The sequence below is a fragment of the Pezoporus occidentalis genome, unplaced genomic scaffold (genome assembly GCF_034315485.1).
Source record: "Pezoporus occidentalis ecotype Australia unplaced genomic scaffold, CSIRO_AGI_Poc_V1 ctg245, whole genome shotgun sequence".
NCBI lineage: Eukaryota > Metazoa > Chordata > Aves > Psittaciformes > Psittacidae > Pezoporus > Pezoporus occidentalis.
The window spans coordinates 988108-1015868 of record NW_026914340.1 but is presented as its reverse complement, the minus strand read 5'-3'; the positions used below and the strand labels follow the sequence as shown (position 1 = coordinate 1015868).

The following is a 27761-nucleotide window of genomic DNA, read 5'->3' as shown; positions in this document are numbered from 1 at the left end:
TTGCCTACTTAACTATAACGCATTGAAATGAAACAAACCCAAAGTAACTATCACAAAACAAATGCTGCCAGTCACTGCTCCCATACTGACTTCTCTTTCATCGCTTTGGCTTCTAGTGGGAGATAAAATGAGATAGTATCTCAAGCTCAGACCCAGAGAGCTTGTGACTAAACAAGGTTCATGCCTCGTGTAACTCATCTGTGTGACAGTCTCTTAAATTCATTATTTTATCCCTAATGAAGAGCTAGGTATCAGTCTCTCCATCTCTCTCGTATTCACATTCGCAGTAGCCACGAAGTATTAACCAAAGCACAAAACAGAAATTCATAAATCCCAAGGCCATCTAAAAGCAAACCTGAACTGCCTTGCAAACATTACAACGTATTTAAGGTAACAATCAAGGAACGGTTGCAAGTACAATCTGATTTACAACACACGAGCAAAAGTGCAGTTACGAGAATAGCTTTACAATACAGAATGCAAACATCAAGCTGCCAAGTTTAAAAACACTACCACAGTAAACAACGGTCCCATCACAAGGACTTCAAAATGCTTCAGTTGCAGACTGCTGCCTGGCTGGCCAAAAACTTAATCTGTGATATCTTGAAGCTGCTTCTATCAGCAGACATACCACCACCACTCTGATTTCAAATGCTTTCACTTCTGTAAGCAGGGAGCCACAGAACTCAAACCAGAGGTGTGAAAAAAGCTTCTATCAAAAAAGTGACCAGAGCAATGGACTTCCAAAACTCAACTTTTCTTCCCTAAGTTATCTTTATGTATCCTTCATAGAATAGTGGCTGATTGAAGGCTAATATTTTTCCTTACTCCTAGGCTTGAAAAATACACTAGCAAACACCAGTGAAAATACCAGCTCTTGGTTTATTACTTAAAACCAGTGCATAAAACAACCTTCTTGTAATCATGACTAACGACATTCCGTAAGCATTCTTCTGTAGCTCCTTGTAAAAAACAGCATAAGGTGGTGAACTTACATGCTAGGAGAGTACAAAAGTGACCCTGTACTGCTGAAAGAGATGAAACTGTCCAGTGAGCTGCTGCAAATCTTGTTAATGACTTAAGGCAGTCATCCTTTAAAAACAAAGAGACACGGCCACAGTTAATGAAGTTCCTCAATATGAAAAGGTTGTCTGACTCACAGCATTTGAGCAGACCCCTCAAACCACTCCCATCAGCTACAGTTGAGTGTCTAAGTACATGGCAGACATTTATGTTTATGCAAATACACAAGTTCCCTTCAGTATTCTTATCTTGACTGTTACCATGAGAAACTATGAATTTCCAGCAAAATAACTCAAAATATAATGGCTTTGCTAGATTTGATTGTTAAGTTGATAAATAATCAGATATTGATTGATTAAACACCGGTATCCAACAAATAAAATTATCACATAACAGGAACATAAAATTTAGATATTCCGCATTAAAGCGGCATAATTCCCTCTTTTTTTCCACTGATTCAGAGAGGAATTGCTGCTTGATCCTCACCTGTCGACAAGGTAAGTGACCAAACAACGGTTTATCTTCATCAGCCAAAATCCGCTCTGGAAAAAAAACAAACCCACAATATATTTCAGCAGTGTGAACTTCACCAAATTCCAAAGTTCAGATAGAAAGGAGCAAAATGAACACATTAATACCGATAGCCTGTATCGTGTAAGCACAGCTTCCCCAACACATTATAGGTACACGTGGATCTTCTTCATTTGGATGAACCTTCAAGCCTACTTTGTATGTTGCTGTACCAAAAGTTGTCAACATCTCTTTTATGCTCTCAGAATAAGGATTCCTGGAATGAAGAAGACAGTATTACTAATCCATTGTTTTCCCCATTGGCAGCACAGAACTTTTAATAATGAGCATTTACCCCAGAGCTGAACACCTGGATTTTTCAAGTTTAAGTGAGAACTCCAGTACCTTTGCTTGGATCTGGGATTCTGTAACCTCTTTCCTGTGACAGATACACTCCCCAACTACTGTTTGATTATTTGATTGGAATGGATCTCATTTTTTAGTATTAAAAAGATCCAGTCTTCAAAGATAATATAGTTAAGGCTAAAGTAAAAGCATGGGGTGTGACTGGTCCTCAGTCACATCCCCTACCTGAGGAAGGGTAGGCTCAAGCACGAACACCCCACAACAGCTGAAATTACATATTAACATACTCTCCATCTCATAGTCTTCAGGTTTTACTTGTGGTGCTGAGCTCTAAAAGGGCTCTTTCATCTGGTTACAAGTAACACGGAAACAAAGCTTGATCCTGATGTCTATACAACTGCAGCATCTTTGTATATCCACTTACAACATTAACCTCTGAAATTCTACTGCATTATTTACTGCTTGTGGGTTGGACTTCAATATTATCATAATAATGGGATCAACTTTTCTAATTAAAGCAAAATCCATATATTTTCCTTAATTATTGAGACCTTATAGCAGAAGAGTCACACTGTTTTCATGATACCATTTCATGATTCATTTCTTATGATTTACTAAGATGGAAATACATACTTGGGTTTGAAATCTGGTCTAAATCCTTCAGGTAATTGCAGCTGATCCATTTTTTCTGAATGACCAGAACTGCCTGTGCAAACAAGAAGTAATAAACCACAGATTATTTGGCTTATGTACTCACTGCAGTATAAAAAGGTGCAGGAGGATATAGGCATGAACTGAAATGCCAAGCTGTTCTGACCACTTTCACAACCATCTCGCAACTCCACTGTGGTAGAACCACAATACATGAATATTGTAACTGTCTCACATACAGAGACACACATTTCTTCAGACTTACTTGCACCGCCTTCATCTCGAAGTAAATGCAGCGCTTTTATTTGCTGGGATATTGTTTTGATCCACTGAGTTAGGTTTGGTTGGCTTGAAAAGTTTAACCTGTCCAAGAATATACAAAACCAGAACACATACATGAGTTAAAAACAAACTATAAGCTGAATTAGTATTTCACAGGCATCCCATGCTCTTGGGTTTCTCAACCATCTCTGCTGCGCCGCTTCTCTGTGTTCAGCTCTTCTCCTGCAGGTCTTACGCTTTACTCTCCCTTCATGCTCTAAATTCCATACTATTGAACAACCAAGTCAAGTCCATAAGCCAAAATAAGGAAGCAGGCAATCCATTCGAGATTATCAAAACAGAAGATAATAAACACCTCAAAAGGGTGTTTTGGGGTGTGGGATTTTGGTTTTTACAGTTTTTGAGGACATCTCTAAAGCCAACAGACCTGTTAAACAAAACCCTTGGTGGAGGAAGCAGAGGAATAACGGTGTTGCTTAAGCATTCACAAAGCGGGCAAAGGAATTCACCGTTTTCTACATCGTAACTTGTGTGTACTCGTAATCTTTGTTGCCTTCGTTGCTCTTTTGCTTGGACAGCATCGAAATACCTTTTAGAAAAGAGCAAGATTATTAGTGGCAAATTATAAAAGCGTTCACATACAGATGAATAAATTCCCACGAAGGCCCTCTTTTGCCTTTCCCAGATATACATGAAGGAATTATTGGAAGGAGAAAGTTCTACCCTGTGTCTGATAAAAGTATTGCTAACTGCAGAGTATCCTCAGGTTTTGGCAGCCAAAATCTCCCAAAGCGCTGAAGGTCACTGAGCTATTAGGTCTCAGCTACAGCAATTTCCATTTACAATAATAAGGGTAAGGGGAAGAGGCGAAAAGAAAGTTGAAAGTTCTCAGTTTCACATAAAGGTTTAAGGGAGATGCCAGGAGCATTATCACTGTGCTTATTCCATTACATGCCACAAGAGAGCACTAACTGGAAGAAATGGTGGCTGATCTCCAAATCTATACGAAAAGGAACTGGATTCACTGCTTTGTTAAACCTAACTGCTATTCCTCTGAGATGGTTTAGAGCACACCTCACAATGACCCAAAACTGGACTGAATACAGGCACCTAAGGACATTTTCAGGAGTTCATGGCAACCACACAGGACTGTACGTGGGCTACACAAGAAGATGCAAAACACACCTTCAGCGAGTAGTGCTACCAAAGACCACGAACCTGTGCATGGTTATGGCCACAGAATCTCTGGCAGCTCCTAACAACCTTCACACACATGGCAGAATCTGAAACCAGGCACTGAAGAGCCATGCCAAGGACCAAAGCAAAGGCCTAATCAAAGTCAAGAGGCTTGAGTGGTTTGTATTTTTCACATGGTATTGGCATCATGTAGCACTAAGCACGTTTATCCCCCTCCAAAAATCAAAGAATAAAAATAACTAAAAAAGGCTTATAAAAAAAAGACTAAGAAGAAAAGATAAAATTGGGTTTATGTTGAAGATGAACTTGAACTAGGTGGCAGATGTCTCTATTTCAAATTCAACATGAAGAAGGAATTAAGAATGCAAGGAATGCATTCATTTAAAACTCCGGTAGAGAGCACAGGAAGCAGCAGGAACACGTTTATTACTGAACTGCACAAAACCTCCACAAATCTGAGCTTCACTGTTCTATGTGCACCACAGGGGATTATGCATAGGGATAAACAACCAAAGAGAATGAAAGCTGCCATGTGTGGGGTTGGAACTAGATGATCTTAAGGTCCTTTCGAATCCAAACCATTCTGTGATTCGGATTCCTCTTTACCAAGATGACAGATAGTAAATGAAAAATTTTGGACCAAGTTTACAGTATGTATTATAATATTATTACAATGATTCTATTGTAGTGATTACTACTTGTTTTTCCCCACGGGAAACCTGGTTTCATTGCTATATGAACTTCTTTTAAGTTTACTACATGCCAGTCATTTTGCCATTAAAATTACTGCCATTAGGCAAAGCGATGGCTTGACATGCTATTTAGACTAAAATCTTATATAAAGCTTTTTACCTTTGCCAACAATGAGCATGCATAATATGTCCACAGCTACCCGTGTGTGTTCCACATGACAGATCTGGATGCATGAATAATGGGTCATACCTTTCTGCATTTCAAATAAAACAAAACAACTTTGAAATAAAGAGTTATCGAAAGATTTAATGACAGATAGACATTACACATTTTCGTTATTATTAAACTTCATGGCGAAAGTGTAATTCATTTGATGAGGCATAAAAACTATCACTAATCCACAACATTTGGATCATTTACAAGCATCACATCATTTTGTTTGAGCGCATGTACTGTGCTCAAGCTCTCGGAGGTACTGGGCTGTGGTAAAAGTCCCCAAGATCTACCTGCAGTTTTGGTGGTTCAGTACCATTAAACAATGAGTCCAAGAACACTGATCTTCAGAGTGAGAGTGCGAAATGACTGATCGCTCCCTACAAGTGCCTGACAGGAGGATGGAGCCAGGAGGGGCTGGGCTCTGCTCCCAAGGAACAAGGGATGGGACAAGAGGAAACGGCCTCCAGCTGCCCCAGGGCAGGTTTAGATGGAGCTGAGGAACAATTCCTTCCCCAGAGGGTGCTCAGGCATTGGAACAGGCTGCCCAGGGCAGGGCTGCAGTCACCATCCCTGCAAGTGTTCACACACCGTGGAGACAAGGCCTCAGTGCCATGGGTCAGGTGGTGGCCTTGGCAGTGCTGGGGAACGGTTAGACTTGATCTTAAAGGTCTTTTCCAGCCTAACCGATTCTGATTCTGCACTGAGACCATAGAGGAACCTTTGTAAGTGTTCACTGATCATTGTGATCTGTTTCACCAGGTTAACTAAATCCAAGCATTTTTTATTATCACTAAGAGGCATTTCAGATCATGTAACTGAGAGGAAGGAAACATCTATCTCGTGGTTTTGCAGCACTACATCAAGACCTCCTCTCTCTATAACTTTAAGGCTGGTGTTCAAGAACAAACACTTCTGCTTCTAAAGGGGTTTTTAACAGTAGACCACTTATTTCCAATTATTTGTGGCAGAGCATTTAGATAATGTCTTGAAGTGATTCAGAGCACACATTTCTACCTCACTAAAAATATGGGAGCTTTACCACTGATCATAATGAAGTCACTCACAATTATACAGTTAACACAAGAAGGTGAGGCCACTGTCTAAAAAGAGAGCAGGTGGTTGTTACAGTGACTTGACATTCCTTAATATTAAAGACAACTCTAAATACTACTTACCAGGGTCTGGAGTAATTTTGCTTCTGTTTTTAGACAGCACAGTTGATCGCTGAATAAATGCTGCCAAGACCATAGCCCTGCTGTCCACTTTAACTTCTTGTTCCTCCTGACACAATATACACATAACAACCTGTCTGTGTTCAGCTACTCTAGTTTGCTCTGGTCCCAAGGCTGTGAGCTTTGCATCCGAAATTACAGGGCTGGAATATTAAAAGGATATCAGTGAGCAAATGATTTGAAAACACTGCAAATCACAGCACAATTTAAATGTGATTAATGAGCTTCATGATAAATGCTCTCTGACAAAAAAGACTTCTGGTGTTTATACAATTCCTGTGTCCCCAGAAATAGAACATATTTTCCAGAAAAAAATTCATACCCTCCTAATAGTATTTAACACAGAAGCTGTGTCTGCAGCCCTCCATCATCACCACCCTGTGAGTGCCTGACCCAGATTCTGAAAACACTCTCCACTTCACCACAAAACCATCAGCATGCTTCCGTTTGTATTTTCAGCTAGGAGCAGAATGTCTTCCAGACCCTCAACAAACACATAATCAGCTATTTTCTGTTTACCATGTTTTTATCACACAGTCTTTCAAGTGTTATTAACAATTTACTCAACGGCTTGATAGAAAAAATTATTTGCCTATGTTGAGCACTATGAGGATGGGATGAGGGAGGAATCGGTATCTATCCCACCGTCTTGACAGAAAAGCGGGAGGAAATCATTCCATTTACTGCTGCTTTTTGGCTCTCAGAAACTTATGAATGGTTTTCCATCAAGACTAATAAAAGCACTTTTTAAAGCAGCCACAACAGTACAATCTAATATCAAAGTTAAAGGCAAAAACAATTTAAACGAGACTCCTTTACCTATTTTCATGGACCCCAGAGGTTGAGGTATCGAGCTCCTCCAAAGTCTGCTGAAAGAGTTCCTTGTTTTCGTTAATGAAGTGCCTCTGCATCTCAGACATCTGGGCCATGATCTTCTCCCTGCGCAATCGGGCAATCTCAGCTTTCCTCTTCCTTTCAGCTTTGTCTTTATCGCGTGAGCTCTGAAATTGTATTGTTCACTCAGTTACTTTATAAACCCGTTGCAACAGACAATTCTAGCTACTGCTACGTGTAACTTGTACCAACCTCCAAACAATGAAAATCTCATAAACAAAGACAGAAGTCTACCAAAAAGCCATTTTGTGCCCCCTTTTGTGCAGATCCAGAAGGGTACCTCTCTCCCTCAACCTTTACGTGTTTTTTTTTTGTTTCTTTTCCCTTTTCAAGCATTCGTAACAGGCTGCCCAGGGGGGTCGTGGAGTCTCCCTCTCTGGAGCCATCCCAAACCTGCCTGGACACGTTCCCGTGTGCCCTGCTCTGCGTGGCCCTGCCTTGGCAGGGCTTGGACTGGATGAGCTCCAGAGGGCCCTTCCAGCACTGATAGTTCTGGGATTCTGTGATAGATAAAAAGGTAAGCAAGTGACACATCTTGTCTCTAGTACTGCTCTCCATCTGTACTAGCTGTATTCCTAATTCCACCACAGTGCTCCCAGGTCTTTGCGTAGCATCTAGAAGGTCATGTCAAGCTAAACGAATTGGCAGACCTTATCTGGAATAAGCATGGCAAAAATACACAGATACCATTTCTTTTAACTTTCCAAGGAGGCTGAAATTACAGGAAGAGCAGATCCATTAAATGCTGTGAACAGCACTACAAACAGTCCCAGGGAGTGCACTTGCAAAAACTTTGAAGACTACAATCTACAAAACGAAGGAAACAGTCCAGGGACTCTCCCAATAGGTCTTTCAAACAAATGTGTTTGATCTATAAAGCCACAAGACAGGAATCACTGATATTTCCCATCTCTGAATTAAAGCTGCAATTAGAAACACAATCCTTCACTAGTCACAACCCAGACCTGTCCTGGATCAGCTAACTGTTACAGCTTGCTTTTACCTCCTCCATTATGTTTCCTTCTGTCTCAGCCACAGGACTTGTAGAAGAGCTTTCTCTTAGTTTCTTGATAGTATTAAAAGTCTGTAAGAAAAAAACGACATGTATTTGTTCGTGACTTGCGACTATAGCTGTGTAATGCTGCCAGGTAACGTGCAGTCTTGGGATTCCAGAAGGGGAAGAAAGTAGGTACACCACAAACCAATACATGAAATAAGGAAACCTTCACAACGTGATCAGGAAAGTTTCAAAACTCTTCTTTCCATGATTTTCACCAGTTGCATAAAATACAACTAGAACAATATTTACCTTCAATATCCATCTGATCATGTCCTTATGCACTTCCAGATGAGGTGCATTTTGCAGTGTTTCTAGCATAGCAAGTATACTAGGGGAATTATTTGGTGCCTCTCCTGGTCCTGAGAAAAATTACAATCACAATTAATTATACTGTTACCTGACAAACTAATCATTCACTAACATTAAAAACAACAAAACCCAAACCCCGACCCTCAGGTATGCTCAGCAGCTGAAGAATTCCTTCAACAAATAGGCACAATGTGCAACTTCCATTCCCCCCTTTGCAAGCACTTTCATTAATACCCTCTAAATCCTGAAACGTCAGAGGAAATAAGTCTTAAAAGCCTTGCTCACTGACTGTATTTTCTTACAAGACATGCACTCTGTGTGCTGCCTGGCTGTTTTCATCTTGGGAGCTGCCATGTACAACTTCCAATATTTTATTTGCCATCTATTTTAAAGGGAAGAGTCTTAGCAGCTTTTATGTCTTAGCAAAACTAGAGGCACTAGCCAAAAGAAACAAAGGAGAGTCAACATGGAAAGACTGATGAAGAACACAACCACAGTTGTTGCAATTTGAGCATGTGATCCTGTACAGCAATACGTCTTGAGAGGCTACTTACAGATATTAAGAATCAGATTTACCAGGAATTATTCAACATTTGGATTTCTCCTCTAGGAAAACCTTATTATTGTTACTGTCATAGGATCTACATATGGTAGATAGGTAAAACCCATCTACAGTTGACTTGGTAAAATTTTGATGGATAAACAAGTAACACTTGTGGTAAACACAGTTTCAGAAGAAGAAACCACAGATAATTGTATTTTCAGGGACTTAAAATTTGCTATACATCTGAAAAGAAAGGCATACTTGATATTTTCTGAGTGAAGGTAAATGTTACAACATTCTCCTCACTGACATTCTCCAGATGTTGTTTTTCTTCTTGTAGTGCCATTCCAATCAAATGCAAAACCTAGGTAAAAATGACAAGTTTTAGTTCTTTTCTTAAAGAATCCAAAATCTCTTCATATGCTTTGTGTAATTCATTAAGAGACAAGGAAGGCATACACAAAATTACATAGCAAGATTATAACAGTGTTTGCTTACAAAGTCTTGACACTTTGTCACGTAAAGCCCATCCACATTACACCACTTGCATCCTTCTGTCTGCTGTCCTGTCTAGTGAGTTAGAAGTCAGTGCTTCTTAGCTTTCTCCCTAGCAATTGCATGTTACAAGCACAAGCCTCTGGACAGTAGCATGATGCACTTTAAATCCTTTTCACATACAAAACTCAGCTGGCAAGTTAAAAATGCTTAAACTACACTTACTCTAACACTCTAGAAACACATTTTAAAATAATGCTCCCTTTTAGGTCTGTAATCTCCTTGAACTTCAAGATGGAAATTACCCTCTGGTGCTAAAATAGTCTGAATGCCATTTTAAAGCTCAAACACCTAAACCCTGGTGGGGAACTCCATCATGCGACCCCATACAGACTGGCAGGAAATTCTAGACAAAAGGCATTACCGAATGTCTGGAATCAACACTGAAACCTGGAATGAAGCAGTCTTAAATATCCACTGAAAAGGTGGTAAAACCTGAGCAGAGTCTGGAAACTCTCACCATTTCTTTTAAGAAGGAACGGTCAATTTTGCCTCAGTTTATCACATCTGTCTAACAAGGTCTCATCAGATACGGGTCACCTCTTTCACATGTCTCATGTTAACCTTTGCATGATGCTTTCCAAGACAAGAGCGGTTGACTTGGGAAAGACGCAGTCCAAATGCACAGCACCAGTGAGTACAAAGCACCATGAGTTTCTGAGCAAGGTCCCTAATGAATGGCACGATTTGGAGAACACCACAAAAGTACTCAAATGGCTGAGCGCATTTTAGCTCAGTTTCCAAGTATGAAAATGAAACGTTAATCTACCCAAAGAGTTATTCCAAAGCCTGGCATTCTCACATCACCCAAATGTAACTACAGTCTTCAATCTTTGTTTAGAATACTGATGTATTTCTTCATTTTCAACTTTTGTGTAATACAGAATCCTGATGGAAATTTGAGTTTAGCTCTAAAAAGGGTCAATGAGACTGTCAAAAAAATCAATACTCTGTTTCAAAGCTGGGGGTTCACTGCAAAAAGTCACTGATAAATTCCACCAACCTTCTTTACAAGTTTGGGTTTGGACGCTAAACCAACAACCCCACCAATACGAACAGCCCTCTGATGGCAACTTATCCCTTATCTCTACACACACAGAAAATGACCATCACGGACAACAAAACCTGCAGTAACCCTCCAGGCTTCTCCAGACAAGTAAGGACAAACAAAGAGCTCTGTTAAGTTTCCCAGAGCTGATACATTTTCAACTTAAGAAACTCTTTCCTGTACTTCTCCGATCCCCCCCCCGAAGCGATTTAACTTACACTGAAAATAAGCCAAGGAACATCAAGAATAAAAGTCACTCTGCTTTACTCAATACACATAACCTCAGATAAACTGGTTCTTCACCACAACAAACAAGATTAACTGATTCAAGCAGAATTCTCCCCTCTCCCGTGCTTCCCATTGGAAATTTACCTCTGTCTTCCAAAAACTAGACTGCATCACATGCAAAGGGGCTTCCCCATGCTTGCATATCAGAAAACACAACTTTCTTCTCATTCAGCGCACTCTGGGCATGTTAGATACCTTGTAAACAACCCAAATCTATAAACCCATGTTAAAAGCTAATGCACACATTCCATCCTTTAGCATAGCATGATTTTAAGTAAGGAAACATACCCTTTGCAGCATGGACTCTGACCAGGCATAGCCATTGTGTTCTACTGCCCACTGCAATATAGTTCCCATAATGCACAGCATGACATCAGATTGCAGAATATTCACCAGACTTGCAAAAAGTGGGCAGAAAGGAGGAAGAGCTGGTGGTGGAAGTGCTGAAAGGGAAATGTGTGTGACATTTCAGCACCTCTCAAGTTTACAATGCACATATAACTTGGATGACTTTAGAGAGCTTAAGAACTGAAGCCAAGACAGTATACAGCTGCTTATAGAATCACAGAATGGTTTGGGTTGGAAAGGGACTTAAGATTATCCCGTTCCAACCCCCTTGCCATGTGCAGGGACACCTTCCACTAGAGCTCCAAGGCCCTGTGTCCAACCTGGCCTTGAGCGCTGCCAGGGATGGGGCAGCCACAGCTTCTCTGGGCACCCTGTGCCAGCGCCTCAGCACCCTCACAGTGCTGCTAAACAGTATTATAGATAACAGGCTGCAGAATTCAACATGGCTTTCACAGGAAACAGGAAAGCCAAAGGAATAAGCCCTTCATAAGGCTGGTTTCATGATGGATCGGATTTATGTCTATAACCAGGGAGACATAACAGAAATTGCTACATTTTCAACCAATTTCTGGCTAGCCCAAGAACAGGATGCTAGTCTAAGTACTGGGGCAATACACACTTTGATAGATGCTTCCATCTTCTCTCAAAGAGAATTAAATACCTGTATCTTCTCTGTTCTGTCTTCTTAACTTCCGTTGTGCTTCCTCAGCCTGAAATAGAATGATGTCAATATTATCCCAAAAACCTACACAAATCTAAAAGTAACCAAAAGACATTCATGCTCTGTTACATTGTTACTGGTTTTTCCCCTTTTTCCTAGCCTTAATAAAATATTTCTTCAGATCTACTCGTAAAATAGGGCATGAAACTTCAAAATCAACCTTTCACGTTGAGCCAGCCTGGTTTCTTTTTCCAGCTTAAAATTGCAAGGCAAGTCTGAGCTAAAATGGCACTTGCCATCAAGGTAAGTGGAAAAAAAAAGACTTGTTTAAATACTTGCAGTAAAATAGGACTTAAAAGAACCCTTTTAAAGGCCCACTGCTCGCAGGAGCTCTGTATAGGGCACAGAATCCGGTGGCACAGAAACCACTGCAAAATCTTGGGCAAATTTTGTTAACATTCTCAAGTAAGTTCACTTTTCAAAGCTAACTTTTAAGCAGCTGATAATGCTTCTTCACCTCAAACTTCTTCAAGCTTTGGAAAAAAAGCAAACCACAAGAAGACAAACCGAACCCCAGACAGTCAAATTATTAGATACCTTTGATTGCTCTGCCCTTGAGAAGTGATAGAAATATAGATTGAAGCTCCTGGCACATTCCGGTTTTAATTCATACAGCCCTCTGCCTGTTAACCCAGGCTTCCTACAAAAACCAGAACAACCCAAACAATATGTTCATTGATTGTTAACATCGGAGCATAAACAGTTAAGTAAAACAGCTAAAAACCCCCACTGCTCAACAGGCATTCTAGAAACCAAATAAACAACAGTATTAAGCATGATGCACACGAGGAAAGCCATGGGAAAACACCATGACACGGCCTCCTTTCTTCTATTCTCTCATTTTCACTGATTTAGATATTCCACTTTTAAAGTTGAAATAGTAGAATTAAGGGAAACATACTTGAAACATGCCACTTCTTCAATCACATTTTCCATTCCCGTCTCTCTGTTCTCCTACAGTGAGTGAAAAGACAAGAAGCACTTGGATTAAACACATTCAAAACCATACAACACTAGATAAGTACGCAAATGGAATGTAGTAGGAAGACATTTTACAGTCACTGAAGAGGACACAAAAGCACGTAAGGTGAAAATACATTCAGGAATACCATCTCTGCAAAAGTATTGTTAGAATATTATGCATTAAATGTTTATTTCTTCTGCTTTATTCCTGTCACAACAAACCTGGATGTCACAGGAACAGAAGAAAAACCTTTTAAGTTAGTTTACGTAGGAACATGCAGCCAGTATTTCTGGTTTCTACCCCTTTAAAATGAAACCAATCCAGGAAAGCTAAAAAGACCCAATAATGTAAAATGTTAAAACAACCGCAAAAGGCAGCAGGAGAAATCAGCTCAAACATGTACAATGCTACTTCACACACAAATTAACTGTTAATATTCCCATTCCCTTCCTGCAATACATATTCACAGCAATTAACAGGCCAGGGAAAGAGTATTTAAGACTGACAATGCAATTTAGAACTCCAGCTTAAATCCCAGTTTGCTCTTCCATTCAAGCTTAAAGTGTTTTTAAAGAAAACATAATGCTCTCCTACAAAAGCCCTCATATCAGAATTCAGATAAATGCTTCTGTCCGCGAAATTAAGCATTTTTGTTCCACGAGTTCATTCTACTCTGTCTGAATTCATGGCTTTTCAATTATTGTTAAACTTTAAAATATAACATATATTTTTGTGTAGCTCCAACAACCCACTTCCATACATCTATTCATGGCTTATAACTAGACTGCAGACACTGCCAGCCAGATGGCCTGATAAGAGACAGTATTAAAAAGAGAAAAGAGCTGAAGAAGCTCTCAGGTTCCTGCCCATTTCGTATGCTGTTTCTTCTTCTATAGCTGCTTCCTACCTTCTCCATGACAACTGTTAATCTGTGCTCACGTTAACTTTGCTCTTAGCATAATCATGCTGCTCCCATTCCAATGGCATAAGATTGTGTAAGAAAAATTTCCAGCAATCAGTCTTATATGGGTGAAGTTACTTACATCTTCAGGTAATGCCTTCACCAATTCACTGTGAGCCATTGGCCTAATGCTCAGTTGATGGATAATCTCTCGTTTGATTTCATCTGTTGCATTTACCTGTCCTATTCCAGGACTGAATCTTTCACCTGTAAACGTAATAAATATATATATAAAAAGACTGGAAAATACGTCTCTCCTGTGAAAACTTGTGTTCACCACCAGTGTTCAAAAATTCATTATGTTAATCTAAGGAGGTTTTAAGGCTTTTTGCCTAAGCAAAAAATCAGAACTCCAGGAAGTTCAAAATAGAACTGAACTTGAGATGCCAATGAAGAATGCTCATTCCAATCCATTAAAGAAACCAAACTAAAAACAAATAATGAAAGGCATTCTGAGCTTACCAACAATCATTATAATGAGGTACAGCATCTCTTCTATAAGAGTGTTATTCTGTTGAACAACGTCCTGGATTAAAAGAAAAGGAACAAACCAAAAGAATTTACATTTTTCAAGCAAGGGTAAAAGAATTATTCCATATGCTGAAAATACTTTTTCAGTGCTTTAAAACATTGCCTGGTTTCACCCTTAGCACTCCCAAATCAAGCTCTGCTGAAATGCAGCCACAACCGACTTCAACTTCTTCAACAATGCAGAAGAGCTTCTGACATTTACCAGTTCAGTGGGTGAAAGGATTTATGCATATTTCAAACTGGTCAAACAAAACTGGAATAGGACAGGTTCTGCACAGTCTTGGCACAACAGCACACAGCTGAACATTTTCTCTTGCAGTAGAAATTCAGGTACCTTGTTAGTATTTTCTGTGCTAAATCTTTTGCCGTAGTCTGGAGTACTAAATATCTGATACAGCTCAAAGCGGCTCAGCATGATCATCAAGAAGTGATTTGGATCCATCATAGACACACCTGTCTATTAAAGAAAAAAATGATTAGAAACAGAAGATACAACAACAGGGTGCTGTTATAGCCTGTTTGTATACTGGTATACCATGTTCACAGTATATTCTTTATGACGTTCACTCCTCTATCCTGGGCGTGAAGATTTAGTTACTTAAGTTTACTCTCTTTGGACTCTAATACTACAAGCAACAGCATGTTTGACAAACAGGATCCTATGCTCTATCAATAGTTTCTGATGCCCTTTTAAGTGTAAAATACTCAGGGTTATACCTTCCATCTTAAACACTCCAAATAAAATTTGATGAAAGACACTTGGTTGGTTGGGTTTGTCTCTACAATCCTGTTCCTGCTGGGTCAACATAACATCATTTAGTACACAGTACATAAACAGTTTAAAAACAAATCCCACAAACAATGATTTTTTTTTCCTTGTCATTAAAAGGTTCTGATGGACCTAAACCAAATGCGAACATTTAATCGAAGTGCAAACTGGTACATGTGGTTACCTGAAGCATTACTATGTCCTTGTCAAACATCTCCCTCCTGCACTTCACATTATGATAGTAATAAATCTGAAACAAAAAAAAACGAAAACCACAATCATTAACAAACCGATTTAATCAAAACTTATTTTCAGTCTGGAAAAATCGACTTTGTTCTACAGTATTAGCAAACAAAATATGAATCCGTGGCTTGAGATATAATGTATGCAAAAAGTACTTTCATACAGCACAAACCAAGCATAGTTGCTGGCTGGGCTGTGGTGATACAATGTCTGGATTGCATATACTTAGAAGAAGAATCTTGTGGAATTCTTTGGGCTTCATTTTAACCCATATATTTGTTTAGCAATGAACTGTTTGAACTTCACAGGAGTGAAAGCCCTTGCAGTTGGAGAAATTTTCTCTCTTTGCTCCAAGAATCGCTCTTTAACTCTTTTGAGATATAAGCTTTCACGAATTGCCAGATTCACGAAGTGTTCATATTGTGACTGAACCATTCTTAAGCCAAAGCGTGCGGCGAGTGAACTCCACACGGACAACACCAAGCAGTGGCAACACCACAGTCATGGCACTAAAATGTGGGAAAGGTTGAGTCTACCACAATTAAGGAAAAATAAAGAGGTTTCCACCTGGAACTGGGAACAATCTTCAGCATGCTGAACCTTCTTCTAGAGACACGTTATTTCTTACCAGAATTACATGGAAGAGAGCTAAGCATGTCTCCCCTGTCTTCCCCACACTAATAATCCACACATACAGATGCCTATTCCCATCTTCTGGGAAAACACCCAAAAGAAACTGGCTGAACTTGAGCTCTCCATAGGTAAAGGAAAAAGAAGGGACTTCCAGACTCTGGGAGCTGCATTACCTAAACTAAACAATGCTCTAGACTTCAAGATGCTGACGAGTAGGAGAAATGAACACAGAAACTTATTTCTCCATCAAAAGCTATGCTGAAATTTCAGATTTGATGTATGCCTATAGTAATATGGGCAGCGCTGTAACTGCACACAACGAGACCTCCTTTCGCTTCAATAACAATAAAGGACATCACCTTATTAGATACCACTTAGGTTAAGAGGCAAAAGTGGCAGAATGTATTTGAGAAGCTTAACTCAGTCTCCTAGTACACAGGCAATGCAATTATCTAGTAAAAACAAGGGCTTGTGGGAGGAAAAGAAGTTTCTTGCAAATAAACCAAGTTAACACCTCTCAGAACCAAATGCTATTTCTGTTTTAATCTGTGCCTCGCTAAGAAAATCACTTCAGACGATCACCCTGGTGGGTGGCACTGACACTACAGCACCCATTTTATAGCTCTTATGCTTGAAACACCTAAGACTTAATTTGTACAAACACAGAGAATGTAAGTTTAGCGACGGATGGAGCAAGTCTCCAGCACTACAAAAGAAGTATGAGAGGTAAAAGCCAAGAAACACTCAGTTCTGTGCTGGTTCCAATACTTCTGTGTGGTCTTTGGATTCCAATTACTTTCTAAACATAGATAGTAATAACCTTAATGGTGTATATTTTCATATTTGACACACTTTGATGTGACGGTGGTGAACGCATTACTGAGGATGCACAGATTAATTCTGCACTTCACGCTGCTGTTGGACAGTACAAAGGCAGTTAACTGCCTTATACTAAAACTTCTTTATGCACAGAGCACTAAGTTCACCGAGCACTGTTGCAGCCCTGAACAAAAAGTAACTTCTAAGAAATCGAAGGCCAGTTTGAAAGCACCAATATTCAAACGATGTGAATGCAGGCAGAAATGCCTCCCTTGCACTGCCTTCCACACAACTTACATGGGTGAAGTTTGGGTCCGAAATTATCTTGGGGGAGTTAACAGCAAACACTGATCGTACAGCTACTGTGTACTTACCTGATTAACAAGAGAGAACCCATTTCTCCTCCACATCCCTGCATGCACTTGAGCACAAAGGACTAGGCATCGTAGAGGATGTTCTATTAGCATGGGCGGGCTAAGTTCACTCTGCATCAAGAAAACACAGTATTTTGATATACACAGAGAAAATAAAAGAAAATGGGAAGGAGGAGGATATTTGTGAACATTAAAATAGTTGGGCAATACAAAAGAGAAGCAAATCACACCCCCCCTTGCAAAATGTGTGTTTGATGATCCTATTCAGAATCTATGCATGTTAATCAACCTTATATTCTGTCTTTGCTCCACAGAAGTACTCCATGAGGGCTTTGGTTCATTCTTAAAGACAGGTTTCATATTTTAAGCCATGAACATTATCAATTTAATAACACTGTCATTTGCTTTTTCTCATTCGAAGGTTAAGTACTTCTTCTTTCAGAAGACACTGAGATTTCTCCTCCCAGTTATGTTTTCTCTTTTAATTCACCTTATTCTTTTTAACTTCTCTTAAAGAAACACAGTATCAATAAGAACATGCAGGAAGCAAGGTACAGCTGGGGAAGAGGATGAGAACCTAGGCCAAGGAGAAGGAATCAGATCCTGCCAAGAGTTTCTACTACCAAGAGAAGGTAATGCATGAAGAACAAAATATAAACCTTAAGTGTAAGTCTTCAGTTATTTAGGGAAGCAATACCAATTGCTTATGCTCAAGTCATTAATACGTATGTATTCGTTTTTTAAGAGGTAATTTTATCTATTAAAGAGAGTCTCTCTGCATAGAAGTCATAGCAAAAGGGTCCTTTGTTTTAACATCCTACACTTACATGACCAATTCCACATTCAGCATTAATTATATTTAATGAACATGCTACATTTAATTACATACCAGGGGCAGCAGCTCTGGAAACTTATATGCCACTTCAGTTTTACTCAGCAAAACATGCAAGCCTACATAAATACATGAAACAAAACCATACATAATATTACACACAGTATTTTATATCGTTTGAATAGGGCAACAAAGGTCATCTCATTTACTAGTGAGCCACTTTCTGCACACAGCTACAAGTAAGGCTGCAGATTTATCACCCTGCAGCTACGCAGCTACTTCCTGAAGAGACATATTACAAAGCATGCATTTGAGGAGAATTTCACTTCCCCCATTGTATCTGTGTAGGACCTGCAGTACAAGTGAGATTTTTGCCTGTCTCCTGACATTAGCTGTCATTTCCCTTCAGAGACAGCCAAGAGCCCTTGGTCTATTAGGACAAATTATCATAACCGATACCTCATCCTTTCCATCAGTCCTTATGGTAGAGGACTCTCCCCGTTTGACAGAGGAGAGGCTGTCAAACAGCTAGGAAAAGGCCAAACCTCATCCTGTTCAGTCTTTAACCAGCTGCTGTGTGGTTCCTTATGGCCACACAAAAACCAAATCGCATACACACAACATTTCCTAAAACATTTTGAAGTAGTTCATACCTGCAAGTAAACGAGAAACTGGGAGATGAATGCTAACTTTTTCCTGAGAAACACAGTATCTGATGGTCTCCACTGAATGTCCACACATACTGAGAACAATAGGCTGTTCTCCATCAGTAAAACCACTATGACACTGCATCAACACATTCAGGCATTTCTTGTAGGCTTCAATTAACACTTTTTCCTAAAAGAAAAAAGATTGCAGTTTATAGAGATTAAGGAAAAAAACAACCAGAGCTCTGCAAAACAATACAGCCAATGTGAAAACGTCTGATGGGTTTGGGGGTTTTACCTTTATTAACAGCCCTGCAAAATTAAGATAAGGAATCTAACAAATAGAGCTGAATTAAGGGGGAACAGATTGCAAAACTCACACCAGTATGTCTGACTAGGAAAACACCCACTGGTTTTGGGGGTTCTTTTTGTAACTGATATTATGGGAACTTTCTGAGCAATAATCATGCCGCCAGGCTAGTAAAAGCTGCACATTAACTAACAGAGACGGCTTAAAGCCAATTTGAATGTTCAACTATTCCAGGACCACTTGCCATACTTTACCTTGCTGAAGTTCTGTACTCCTAAAACTTGAAACACTTATGAAGTAAACCCATGATTTACAATCAGGCAGTGTTTCATGTATCAAGGGCCTACACCTCTATTCCCCCTTCTTTGAAAATTACAACCTGATAGTGTTGTGATGATCACAACTTTCAGATGTGTGACGGAACTCTCTATAATGTTTGAGAAAGAGCTTAACCACCTCCTTACGAATTGGTCAGTTCAAGCCATAAAGGATGTGCTTAAATACAGAAAAGATTTGCACTTGCTCAGAGAAGCTGATTTTGGCTTATGGCGTAGCTATGCGTTTAGCTCAAGTGTTACACATATTAACGTTCGGGGTTTTTTGCCCCCTTCACATACCCACATGCAAAAAGAATTCACAAGGAACTTACATCTAATGCACACCAGTCCTGCATCATTGAAATAACAAGTGTTAATTTCATCTGCAACGTAAACGCCGCTTCCCACTCTGGTTCCATTTCTATGTGCTGTCCTACTTGACGAGTTATGGGATCCATACCCTAAGAACAAAAGGAATTACCCATTTCAACATGAAATCACTGAAATATGCTAACAACATTCGCCCAAGCGGGAAACAGTCGTTACTTGTCCTTACAAACATATTGTTGCTACAACCAGAAAAAAGAAGCTTGAGACCATCTGGAAAAGGAATTATACACATTGAAAGAATAACATGAAAATGAATCAGGAATTGGAAGAGAAGAATACTGGGACAAGAAAGATTTCAGATTTCAACTCTCTTATTAACACTGAAGAGCTTTTAGTATTATGAGCAGTACAACAGTGTTTGCATAAATATATTACCTTAAAGGTGGGGTTTTTTGAATATATTTTCTAGGGATGCACTATTAAACGCAGTGAAGTACTGAATAAAGACTAGTGCTGTGGTACCTAATCAGTTCTTGGCATAAGAAGAAATAAAACCAGCACTATCTGAGGAATACAACATATTCAAGAGACTACCATAAACACACTAAGCCAAGCATTGAGGAAAGCATACTACTGAAGTACTGAAAAATGGGAGTGATTCTGACTTATACCTTACTGATCATAAGGCCAACTTGCCCTCATAAAAGATGCACTGCTTTTAAAATACTCCTCTTAAGGTAACATAGCATGTGAAAAGGCAGGGGGTGGGGGAATAAAACAGTGAAAAGATCTCTTTGTATGTCAGGAATTAATATTCTTCAATACACAGAGCAACTCTTGCTGACACTGGAGTAACTGGAGACTGTGAGTGAGAACAGTTGGTTAAGACGGACCGGATTTCACTCACACGATTAATTATGTCCTAGCCGGCCTCTAAAACTGCACAATAAGCCCTAAATGCCATTTTTCTTTTTGAACTGCTCTTCCTTTTTATTGCCCTCTGCAACAAACTACATTGGAAAGAGTTAGGTGAGATGTTACGTTTCAGGAAAACATGATGGCTCCAAAACTTACACTGCACTGGTTATAAAAGTGAGAGGATATTAAGTTTCTTCCACTTTTCTCTCATGATAGCCATCTTCCTGCTTTAGTTTTGCAAGATTCTGGAATTCACAGATTTACATACCTGCATACACTTGAGTAATTCTAAGAAGGCATCAAAACCCTCCAGGAACTTTTGCCTCAAGTCATCTGACCACTCGGTTGGCTTACTTATCAACACATACCTGGGTACATCAGAAAAGATGCAAGTGTTAAGTTTGGTTTTCTTCTTATGTCCTCAGTTGATCAAACCAGCACATAGTTAATATGCAAGATACTTACTTGAGATCCAAAATAAGGCTCTGAACACGCCTGAATTTGAAAGCCTGCAGAGCAGTGTAACGTTCAAACTGAAACCTGCCTTGGATGTCACGGTGCCTTAAGTGGTCCATAAAGGTTTTGATGATAGTGGTCATGAGATTTTCTTCTGTTATTAACATTCGAGCCTATGCCAAAGTACATTGAAATTCGCTGTAATTAACAGACACAGCTAACAAAGAGTGTCACAATGCACCATGAAGCTTATCGAATACAGGAATTTTCACCCAAAAGAGTTACATCAATAATTAAACCAGAACACACTGAAAGCCAATCTTCCAAACATTCACAGAAGAAAAATGTCATCTAGCCAGAAACAATCATAATCCAGATCTCTTTCTTCAGATCCCTTCTGTACAGAAGTCTGACTATGGTTAGGCTCCTGCAAACCTATATAATTATGACACAAGGCATATGTTATTATGTGCCTTGCAATTAACTTGTACCTCCCTTTAAGTATGTGCTGTCTCCTCTCTTATAGTTGAAGCATGACCCCTTTAGGGGAGTGGCAGCTCTATTCAGAAACCATCAAGCCCCACGGAGCATCTTCCAAAGTACTAAGGAACTTTATAGTGCAATTTCCACATGGAAATTACACCAAACTACTTAGAATTCCCCCCAGAAGCTACTGCATACATCCATGCTGCAGGAAACAGGCATCACAAAGCCTGACAATCATCTTCCACATGCAATCTAATCCAACCCAACCTGACAACAGAGTAGGGGGCACTAAGAAGTTACTGCCACCTCCTTCCTACTTGCGAGCTCTTCCAGAACTCCCCCGTACTGTTGGTTCGCCAACGTAAGTGGGATGAGCCTTGCAGTTCTTGGATCTCGGGAGGATTTTACTTTGTGGCTGGCAGATTCAAGACTGGCCACTCTGATCGACCTCAATGACACTGTGGTTATAGATTAGAGCTTCTGGGTTCTACAGTTGGCAATGATACTCCAAAATACAGTTTCTAAAATGCTACTGTGGGGGTGGGTGGGGTAAAATCTAATGGCTAATGTTTCCCCACACAAAATCACTACCAATACAACCACCCATCCTCTCTCAAGCCAAAAGACCTGTTACTTGAGAGCTCAAACACTTAAATTACTGAGATCACATTGAAAATGTTCCTGGGGGGAAAGGGGTGGTTTTACATTCTTCAACTTATTCATTAAGAATGAATATACTTAAATATCTAAAATATGTATAAATAGATAAAAATAATGTGGCAGGAGCTTATCATTATTTTAATGTCATGAGTCTATTCTACCCGACAAAACAGTCAAAACCAAGCTGGCTTTCCTTTTTTTGCATGTTTTTGAAAGAGAAAACATGTAAAGGGACATTGCAATTATTCTCCTGTAAGGAAACTCCTTTTAAAAAAGCAATGTATCAATGCACATATTTCACCACCCATCTGCCAAAGGAAAAAATAATGCCATAACTATTTGAGTAACAGTTGGTTAAGTCTAACTGGAAGTCTGAATATGGGCAACATTCTATTGGCAGCATGAGGATTAGAAGAGGTAATACAATATTGCCCTGACCCATGGAAACAAAACCTTGACGTCCTGTTGAATGGATTAACAACATCCACCAGTAGGAAACCTGAAATCGGCTTTGCTCGGGATCATAACTGCCATGGGATCATAACTGCCATGGGATCATAACTGCCATGGGATCATAACTGCCATGGGATCATAACTGCCATGGGATCATAACTGCCATGGGATCATAACTGCCATGGGATCATAACTGCCATGGGATCATAACTGCCATGGGATCATAACTGCCATGGGATCATAACTGCCATGCTACTATTGAACTGGAGAGCCCAATTAAGCCGAGTCAATTTGGAAGGATTCAGAAGCATTCATTTTTTAAACAATTCTGGCTATGAAATCGGACACTTATTTTCAGTCTAGCTCCAAAGTTTCATTTGTAATACAAGCAAAGACAGACATACTGGAGACTGGAGCAAATAAAGACATTTCCCAAATCAAGGAGAAGCTGGTGAAAGACCAGCAGAGTTAGTGAGCTGCGAGAAGTAACAGTGCCTGAAGCACTGTAAGACAAATTAACTAGAAACCTGAAAGAAGGCATCATCCAAGTCTAGAAGTGCCACAGGAAGTAGGAAATACCATGAGACAACTGCTACTTGCACTTGTGTTGATTGGTAAGTTAAGGTAAAGTAGATCATGTATAAAGCTGCCCCAGAATGGTATGCTCTGAAACCACGATATGCAAACCATAATGTAGACTTCTAGAAGCAGTAACTGTGGCTTAGTATGATGAGGAATTGACATGTTTGAGTGTATCTAAATAAGCATTTAAGTACCTTCCTAGAAAAAGATAAAAGAAGCACATAAAACCCCAAACTACCCAGCCCGCTCTGGGAACTCAGAGTCAGACTTTACCATGTTGAGCACTAACTTCTAAACCATAGTAACGTATGCAAACAGTTTGAGTGCTGGGCAGCAGTAGTGCCTTGCATCTCATAGAGGTTTGGGCTGGAAAGGACCTTAAGCTCACCCAGTTCCAACCCCCTGTCATGGGCAGGGACACCTTCCACTAGAGCAGCTTGCCCCAAGCCCCTGTGGCCAACCTGACCTTGAACACTGCCAGGGATGGGGCAGCCACAGCTTCTCTGGGCACCCTGTGCCAGGACCTCAGCACCCTCACAGGGAAGAGCTTCTGCCTTAGATCTAACCTGAACTTGCCCTCTTTCAGTCTGAACCCATCACCCCTTGTCCTATTGTTACAGTCCCTGTCGAAGAGTCCCTCTACGGCATTCAATTATCATTATCCAATTATTATTCCACATATTATTACTTCCAAAGTAACGTTACAGAAACCTGCACTCTTGATTCAAGAACCTCGAGTGGCTTTCAACAAAGAAAGATTTCCTTTTTTGGTCTTTTAGTACTTACAAGAGAAGGCACTGTGAATATCTGTATCGAGAGGTCAGCAATTGAGAACTCTCTGTCGTGGTCATCTTTCATAAAATCACTCTGCAATCGCTCATAGTTCTATTAAGAAGGAGGCAAAAAAAGGCAAGGAGTGCCAACTATCAGTTTTTAAAAGAAAGACAGGCACTACTCACCAGAGTAGGTACAGTGAAGAGTTGGACAGACAGAGCAGCCACCGATACTGCCCGTTCGTGATCATCCTCCATATAATCTCTCTGCAACTGCCGGTAATTCTAAACAACAAGGGGAAATTCACCTCTAATCCACACTGACCTGAGTTTTGAATTTAAATGTCTGCTCTGGGAAACTTTAATGCCATGATAAAGGGAAGAGAAGCTCTTGGGGATTATTATATATGTACTTTGTACAAAGAACGTGACAACTTAATCTGCTCACATGTGAGACCTGCTCACTCTCATTTTCACAATAAACGCTAATGCTTTATTTTCTGCTCAAAAAGGGACTCCTCTTCAGCAGAGTGAGCAGAAATCCGCAGTGCTCATTAAAAGCATTTCAAATACTCGTTGCTGCAAAAAACACTGATCAGCATAACCGAGTTTCAGCACTATTTCTGAGTAGTGCTCTAACAGCTTACACAATGAGAAGCGATTAGCTCTTAAGAAGCAATGGCCTGCATAGTTGATGGTGAAGACAAAAACATCTGAACTGCTTTAGTTCTGGAGAGCCTGGAAAGGCCATTTTCTTCCCAGGAGATGAGATGCCATTGTAACTAATGTTTTGAAGACAGAAATAGGTAGTCAGCATCACATTTCAACTTTTCGTTTCAATATAAAGGGAAAAAAGTTTGGATGACAATTCATTTGAGGCACTGGACGCTAACTAAACTCTCTTCACTACACAGCTTAAGCATTTTATTGGCTCTTTTTGAGAAAGATACTTACTCTTGCAAAGCGGATAGCAAAAAGTTTCTTGTATTTCAAATCCATAAGCAGGCTGCTCATGAACAACTGGTGATACACATTTCTTGCTCCTGTCAAGAAAAAGGAATGAAATATTGCACATCACTGTTTTCTGTCAACATGGAAACATTCAGAAAAGCAAAGATTTTTCAGCATGAGGTAAGGAAAATCTTACAGGAGGAGGTGAAAGTGTGCTTTTTAGAGCACAAACTGCTTTGATTAAGTAAGTCAGGTGGTAGCAAAGGATGAAGAAGAATACACGTAACAAAATTCATCAAGCAACGTTCTTTATTACACCGGCATAAGAGAACACTGAGCTGTTGAATGGGAACATAAACCTTCAAATATAAGGGAAGTCCAGCAAACTAGAACAGAACTCTGTTCCTAAGGATAAACATAGGATTTGGATGGCCCGAGGTAAGAAAGGAGCACACTATTGTAAGATGTCCTGGGAACTGCAATAACTTTTGCTAGCTGTGAACAACCTGCAAAAGAAGCAGCTTAGCTAGCTCTGAATTTCTAGTCTGTCTCAGCAGCATCAACACAAATGGGAACTGACTTATGTAGCTTGGAAACACGTGCACACAGGTACCATTTCTTTCTGTAGGTCACTTTCAAGTCAAAAGCCATTGCACTATTTCCCTAATGCAGAGTATCTAGAAATAACATGAAAAAGTAGAGAAATACTGATTTTGAAATAGAAATGCAAATGACTCCTTGCATATGTAAAAAGACATGATCCTACCAAAACCTTTAGTAAAACCATTGTAACGTAAAAGCTCACAGAAGCAGTACCTCTCATATCACCAAATTTGTGGTCAAAACACCCCAATTAAACCCCCAAAAACCTGAGTGCCAGAAATTCATTCACCCAAGACAGAAATCCCCTTTCCACTTGACTTCTTTTCTTGCTGCTCCAAGAAGTTTCCAAGACAGACCACAGAGAGCTGTTACTACTGTGTAGGAGGGTATCCGTACCTCAGAACTGAAGAACAACAAAAGATACTATGGGGAGGGTACTAATCTTCAAACTACTGGATTCATGTTTAAATTAGGAAAAGACTTGTGCATTGCACCATCCTTTGCCTTCTCTTTGTGCTTCTCTTTCTTACACCTAGCCTTACATGCCCTTTCAGGATATCAAGGCAGACCCAGAATCCATGAGGGGAATGAAATCAACTACCTCCTCCACTTCCTCTGCGTTACAACTTTCTACCCAATACCTTTGGATCACCAGACTTCCAAATTTTTAAGGGCTCTAAAATAAGAGAACAGAAATAATTTGCAGGGAATGTTCTCAGAACACTTAAGAATCCCTCATGAACACAAATCCAAGTCAAAGCAGAAAACTTCGGCCCTACGCCTTAAAGAGAGGCATTTTGCTTAATATGAGAGATGCTGAGTTCCTATAAAGCAGGGAAACCCAGATCATGGAATCATAGAATGGCTTGGGTTGGAGAGGACCTTAAGATCACCCAGTTCTAACCCCCTGCCTTGGGCAGGGACACCACTCTACCGTTTACTCATTTTCCTTTAATGATCACTGTCATCTGTGTATTTCTTCCCCAGAGGGTGCTCAGGCATTGGAACAGGCTGCCCAGGGCAGGGCTGCAGTCACCATCCCTCCAAGTGTTCACACACCGTGGAGATGAGGCCTCAGTGCCAGGGGTCAGTGGTGGCCTTGGAAGCACTGGGGAATGGTTGGACTGGATGAGCTTAAAAGGCTTTTCCAAGCTGGTTGATTCCACAGTTCTAAGTTAGCCTTAATTTCAGACTCCTTTGAACAATCAGATTTAACACCAACCACAGCTACAAATGGGCTCCCCATCTTCTCGTCTTTGATATATTTGTAGTGCATCACGAAGGGACAGATTATAACAAGTCAGGCAATTCCGTCTATAATATACCACAGTAAAAATGATCCAGTAAAGAGAAAACTTTTATGCATAGCATTCTTTAGTATTTTCCAGAGGCTTGCAAAAACTCACCTTTCCACAGTTTAGAATCATACAGCATCAGCTTATCCACAAGAGAAGAATTTTCACCATCTGGCCCCTCCTGTAAACCAACCTGACAAAGTATTCGACGAAGGCCATCTTTAACGAAGAGAAATGATAAAAGTCACTTATAGTTACACGCAAACTTGTGCCTTTCAACATACTGCAACCTTCATAAGATGCAGTAGACGCCACAGAACCCTCTCTTCCTTGCCAACTCAGTAGCACCGCTCCGATTTTGCCAGGAGAAACGCACATATTTTATACCTTGCAAGTTTCACGCTAACCTCACGGAACATTTGGAACCTTGTGAAAATTGCCAACCAACCATTTGTTTCAAAGTTAGCAAATAAAATAGTGCTTTCTTCAAAGTGCTGCTTGCTTACTGATAGAATAATTATACAACAGGCTAATTTTCTAAGATACGTTTCCTGTTGAGAGTCCTACCAAAAAGAAAATAGAATTTATACATGAAATGACTCGTACACTCCTGAGGTTTTTAGTTTACGCTTACTAGCTGCTATTATTTTAAAGCTCTTTTCTTCTAGTGGAAAGCAGTAATAATTGTTATTATATGACCATGTAAATAACTATATGCTTGCAAGGAAGCCTGCCTCTGCAGCAGAACTCAACACAGACGTGTTCAGAGCAGTGTCCAACCTCACTTTGTGCTGCAAGTGATACGTATTCACTGACGCCGCTCCAGGACTCACATGCATTAGCCCTTATTTCTGCTCTCTGTTGAGCCACCTCAGCTTCTCTCAGGCTGACAGTGGCCTAGTGCCATGTGTACCATA

At 40.0% G+C, this 27761-nt stretch overlaps 1 protein-coding gene across 6 annotated transcripts in view; it reads right to left on the bottom strand.

Moving 5' to 3' along the window:
• The window catches only part of UBR2 (ubiquitin protein ligase E3 component n-recognin 2), a 56004-nt gene that overhangs the window by 10138 nt on the left and 18105 nt on the right, over positions 1–27761 (bottom strand). For 4 of the 6 annotated variants that reach the window (XR_009965613.1, XM_062622720.1, XM_062622722.1 and 1 more), the window contains exons 9-37: positions 26956–27063; positions 24950–25038; positions 24009–24107; positions 21051–21214; positions 20854–20953; positions 19670–19798; positions 18717–18900; positions 18121–18182; positions 17232–17342; positions 15347–15412; positions 14728–14850; positions 14325–14388; positions 13945–14069; positions 12839–12891; positions 12475–12577; positions 11878–11926; positions 11157–11311; positions 9239–9341; positions 8374–8483; positions 8068–8148; positions 6990–7171; positions 6114–6313; positions 4882–4975; positions 3260–3421; positions 2816–2913; positions 2533–2605; positions 1662–1810; positions 1510–1565; positions 996–1092 (exon numbers count right to left, since the gene is read on the bottom strand). Coding sequence is in view for 5 of the 6 variants with exons in the window: in XM_062622720.1 (XP_062478704.1) it covers positions 996–1092; positions 1510–1565; positions 1662–1810; positions 2533–2605; positions 2816–2913; positions 3260–3421; positions 4882–4975; positions 6114–6313; positions 6990–7171; positions 8068–8148; positions 8374–8483; positions 9239–9341; positions 11157–11311; positions 11878–11926; positions 12475–12577; positions 12839–12891; positions 13945–14069; positions 14325–14388; positions 14728–14850; positions 15347–15412; positions 17232–17342; positions 18121–18182; positions 18717–18900; positions 19670–19798; positions 20854–20953; positions 21051–21214; positions 24009–24107; positions 24950–25038; positions 26956–27063 (3189 nt within the window). In the remaining variant the exon portion in view is untranslated. Of the gene's footprint in view, positions 1–995; positions 1093–1509; positions 1566–1661; positions 1811–2532; positions 2606–2815; positions 2914–3259; positions 3422–4881; positions 4976–6113; positions 6314–6989; positions 7172–8067; positions 8149–8373; positions 8484–9238; positions 9342–11156; positions 11312–11877; positions 11927–12474; positions 12578–12838; positions 12892–13944; positions 14070–14324; positions 14389–14727; positions 14851–15346; positions 15413–17231; positions 17343–18120; positions 18183–18716; positions 18901–19669; positions 19799–20853; positions 20954–21050; positions 21215–24008; positions 24108–24181; positions 24281–24949; positions 25039–26955; positions 27064–27761 lie in introns of all 6 variants that reach the window. The other 2 variants (XM_062622721.1, XM_062622724.1) reach the window with 2 other exon arrangements.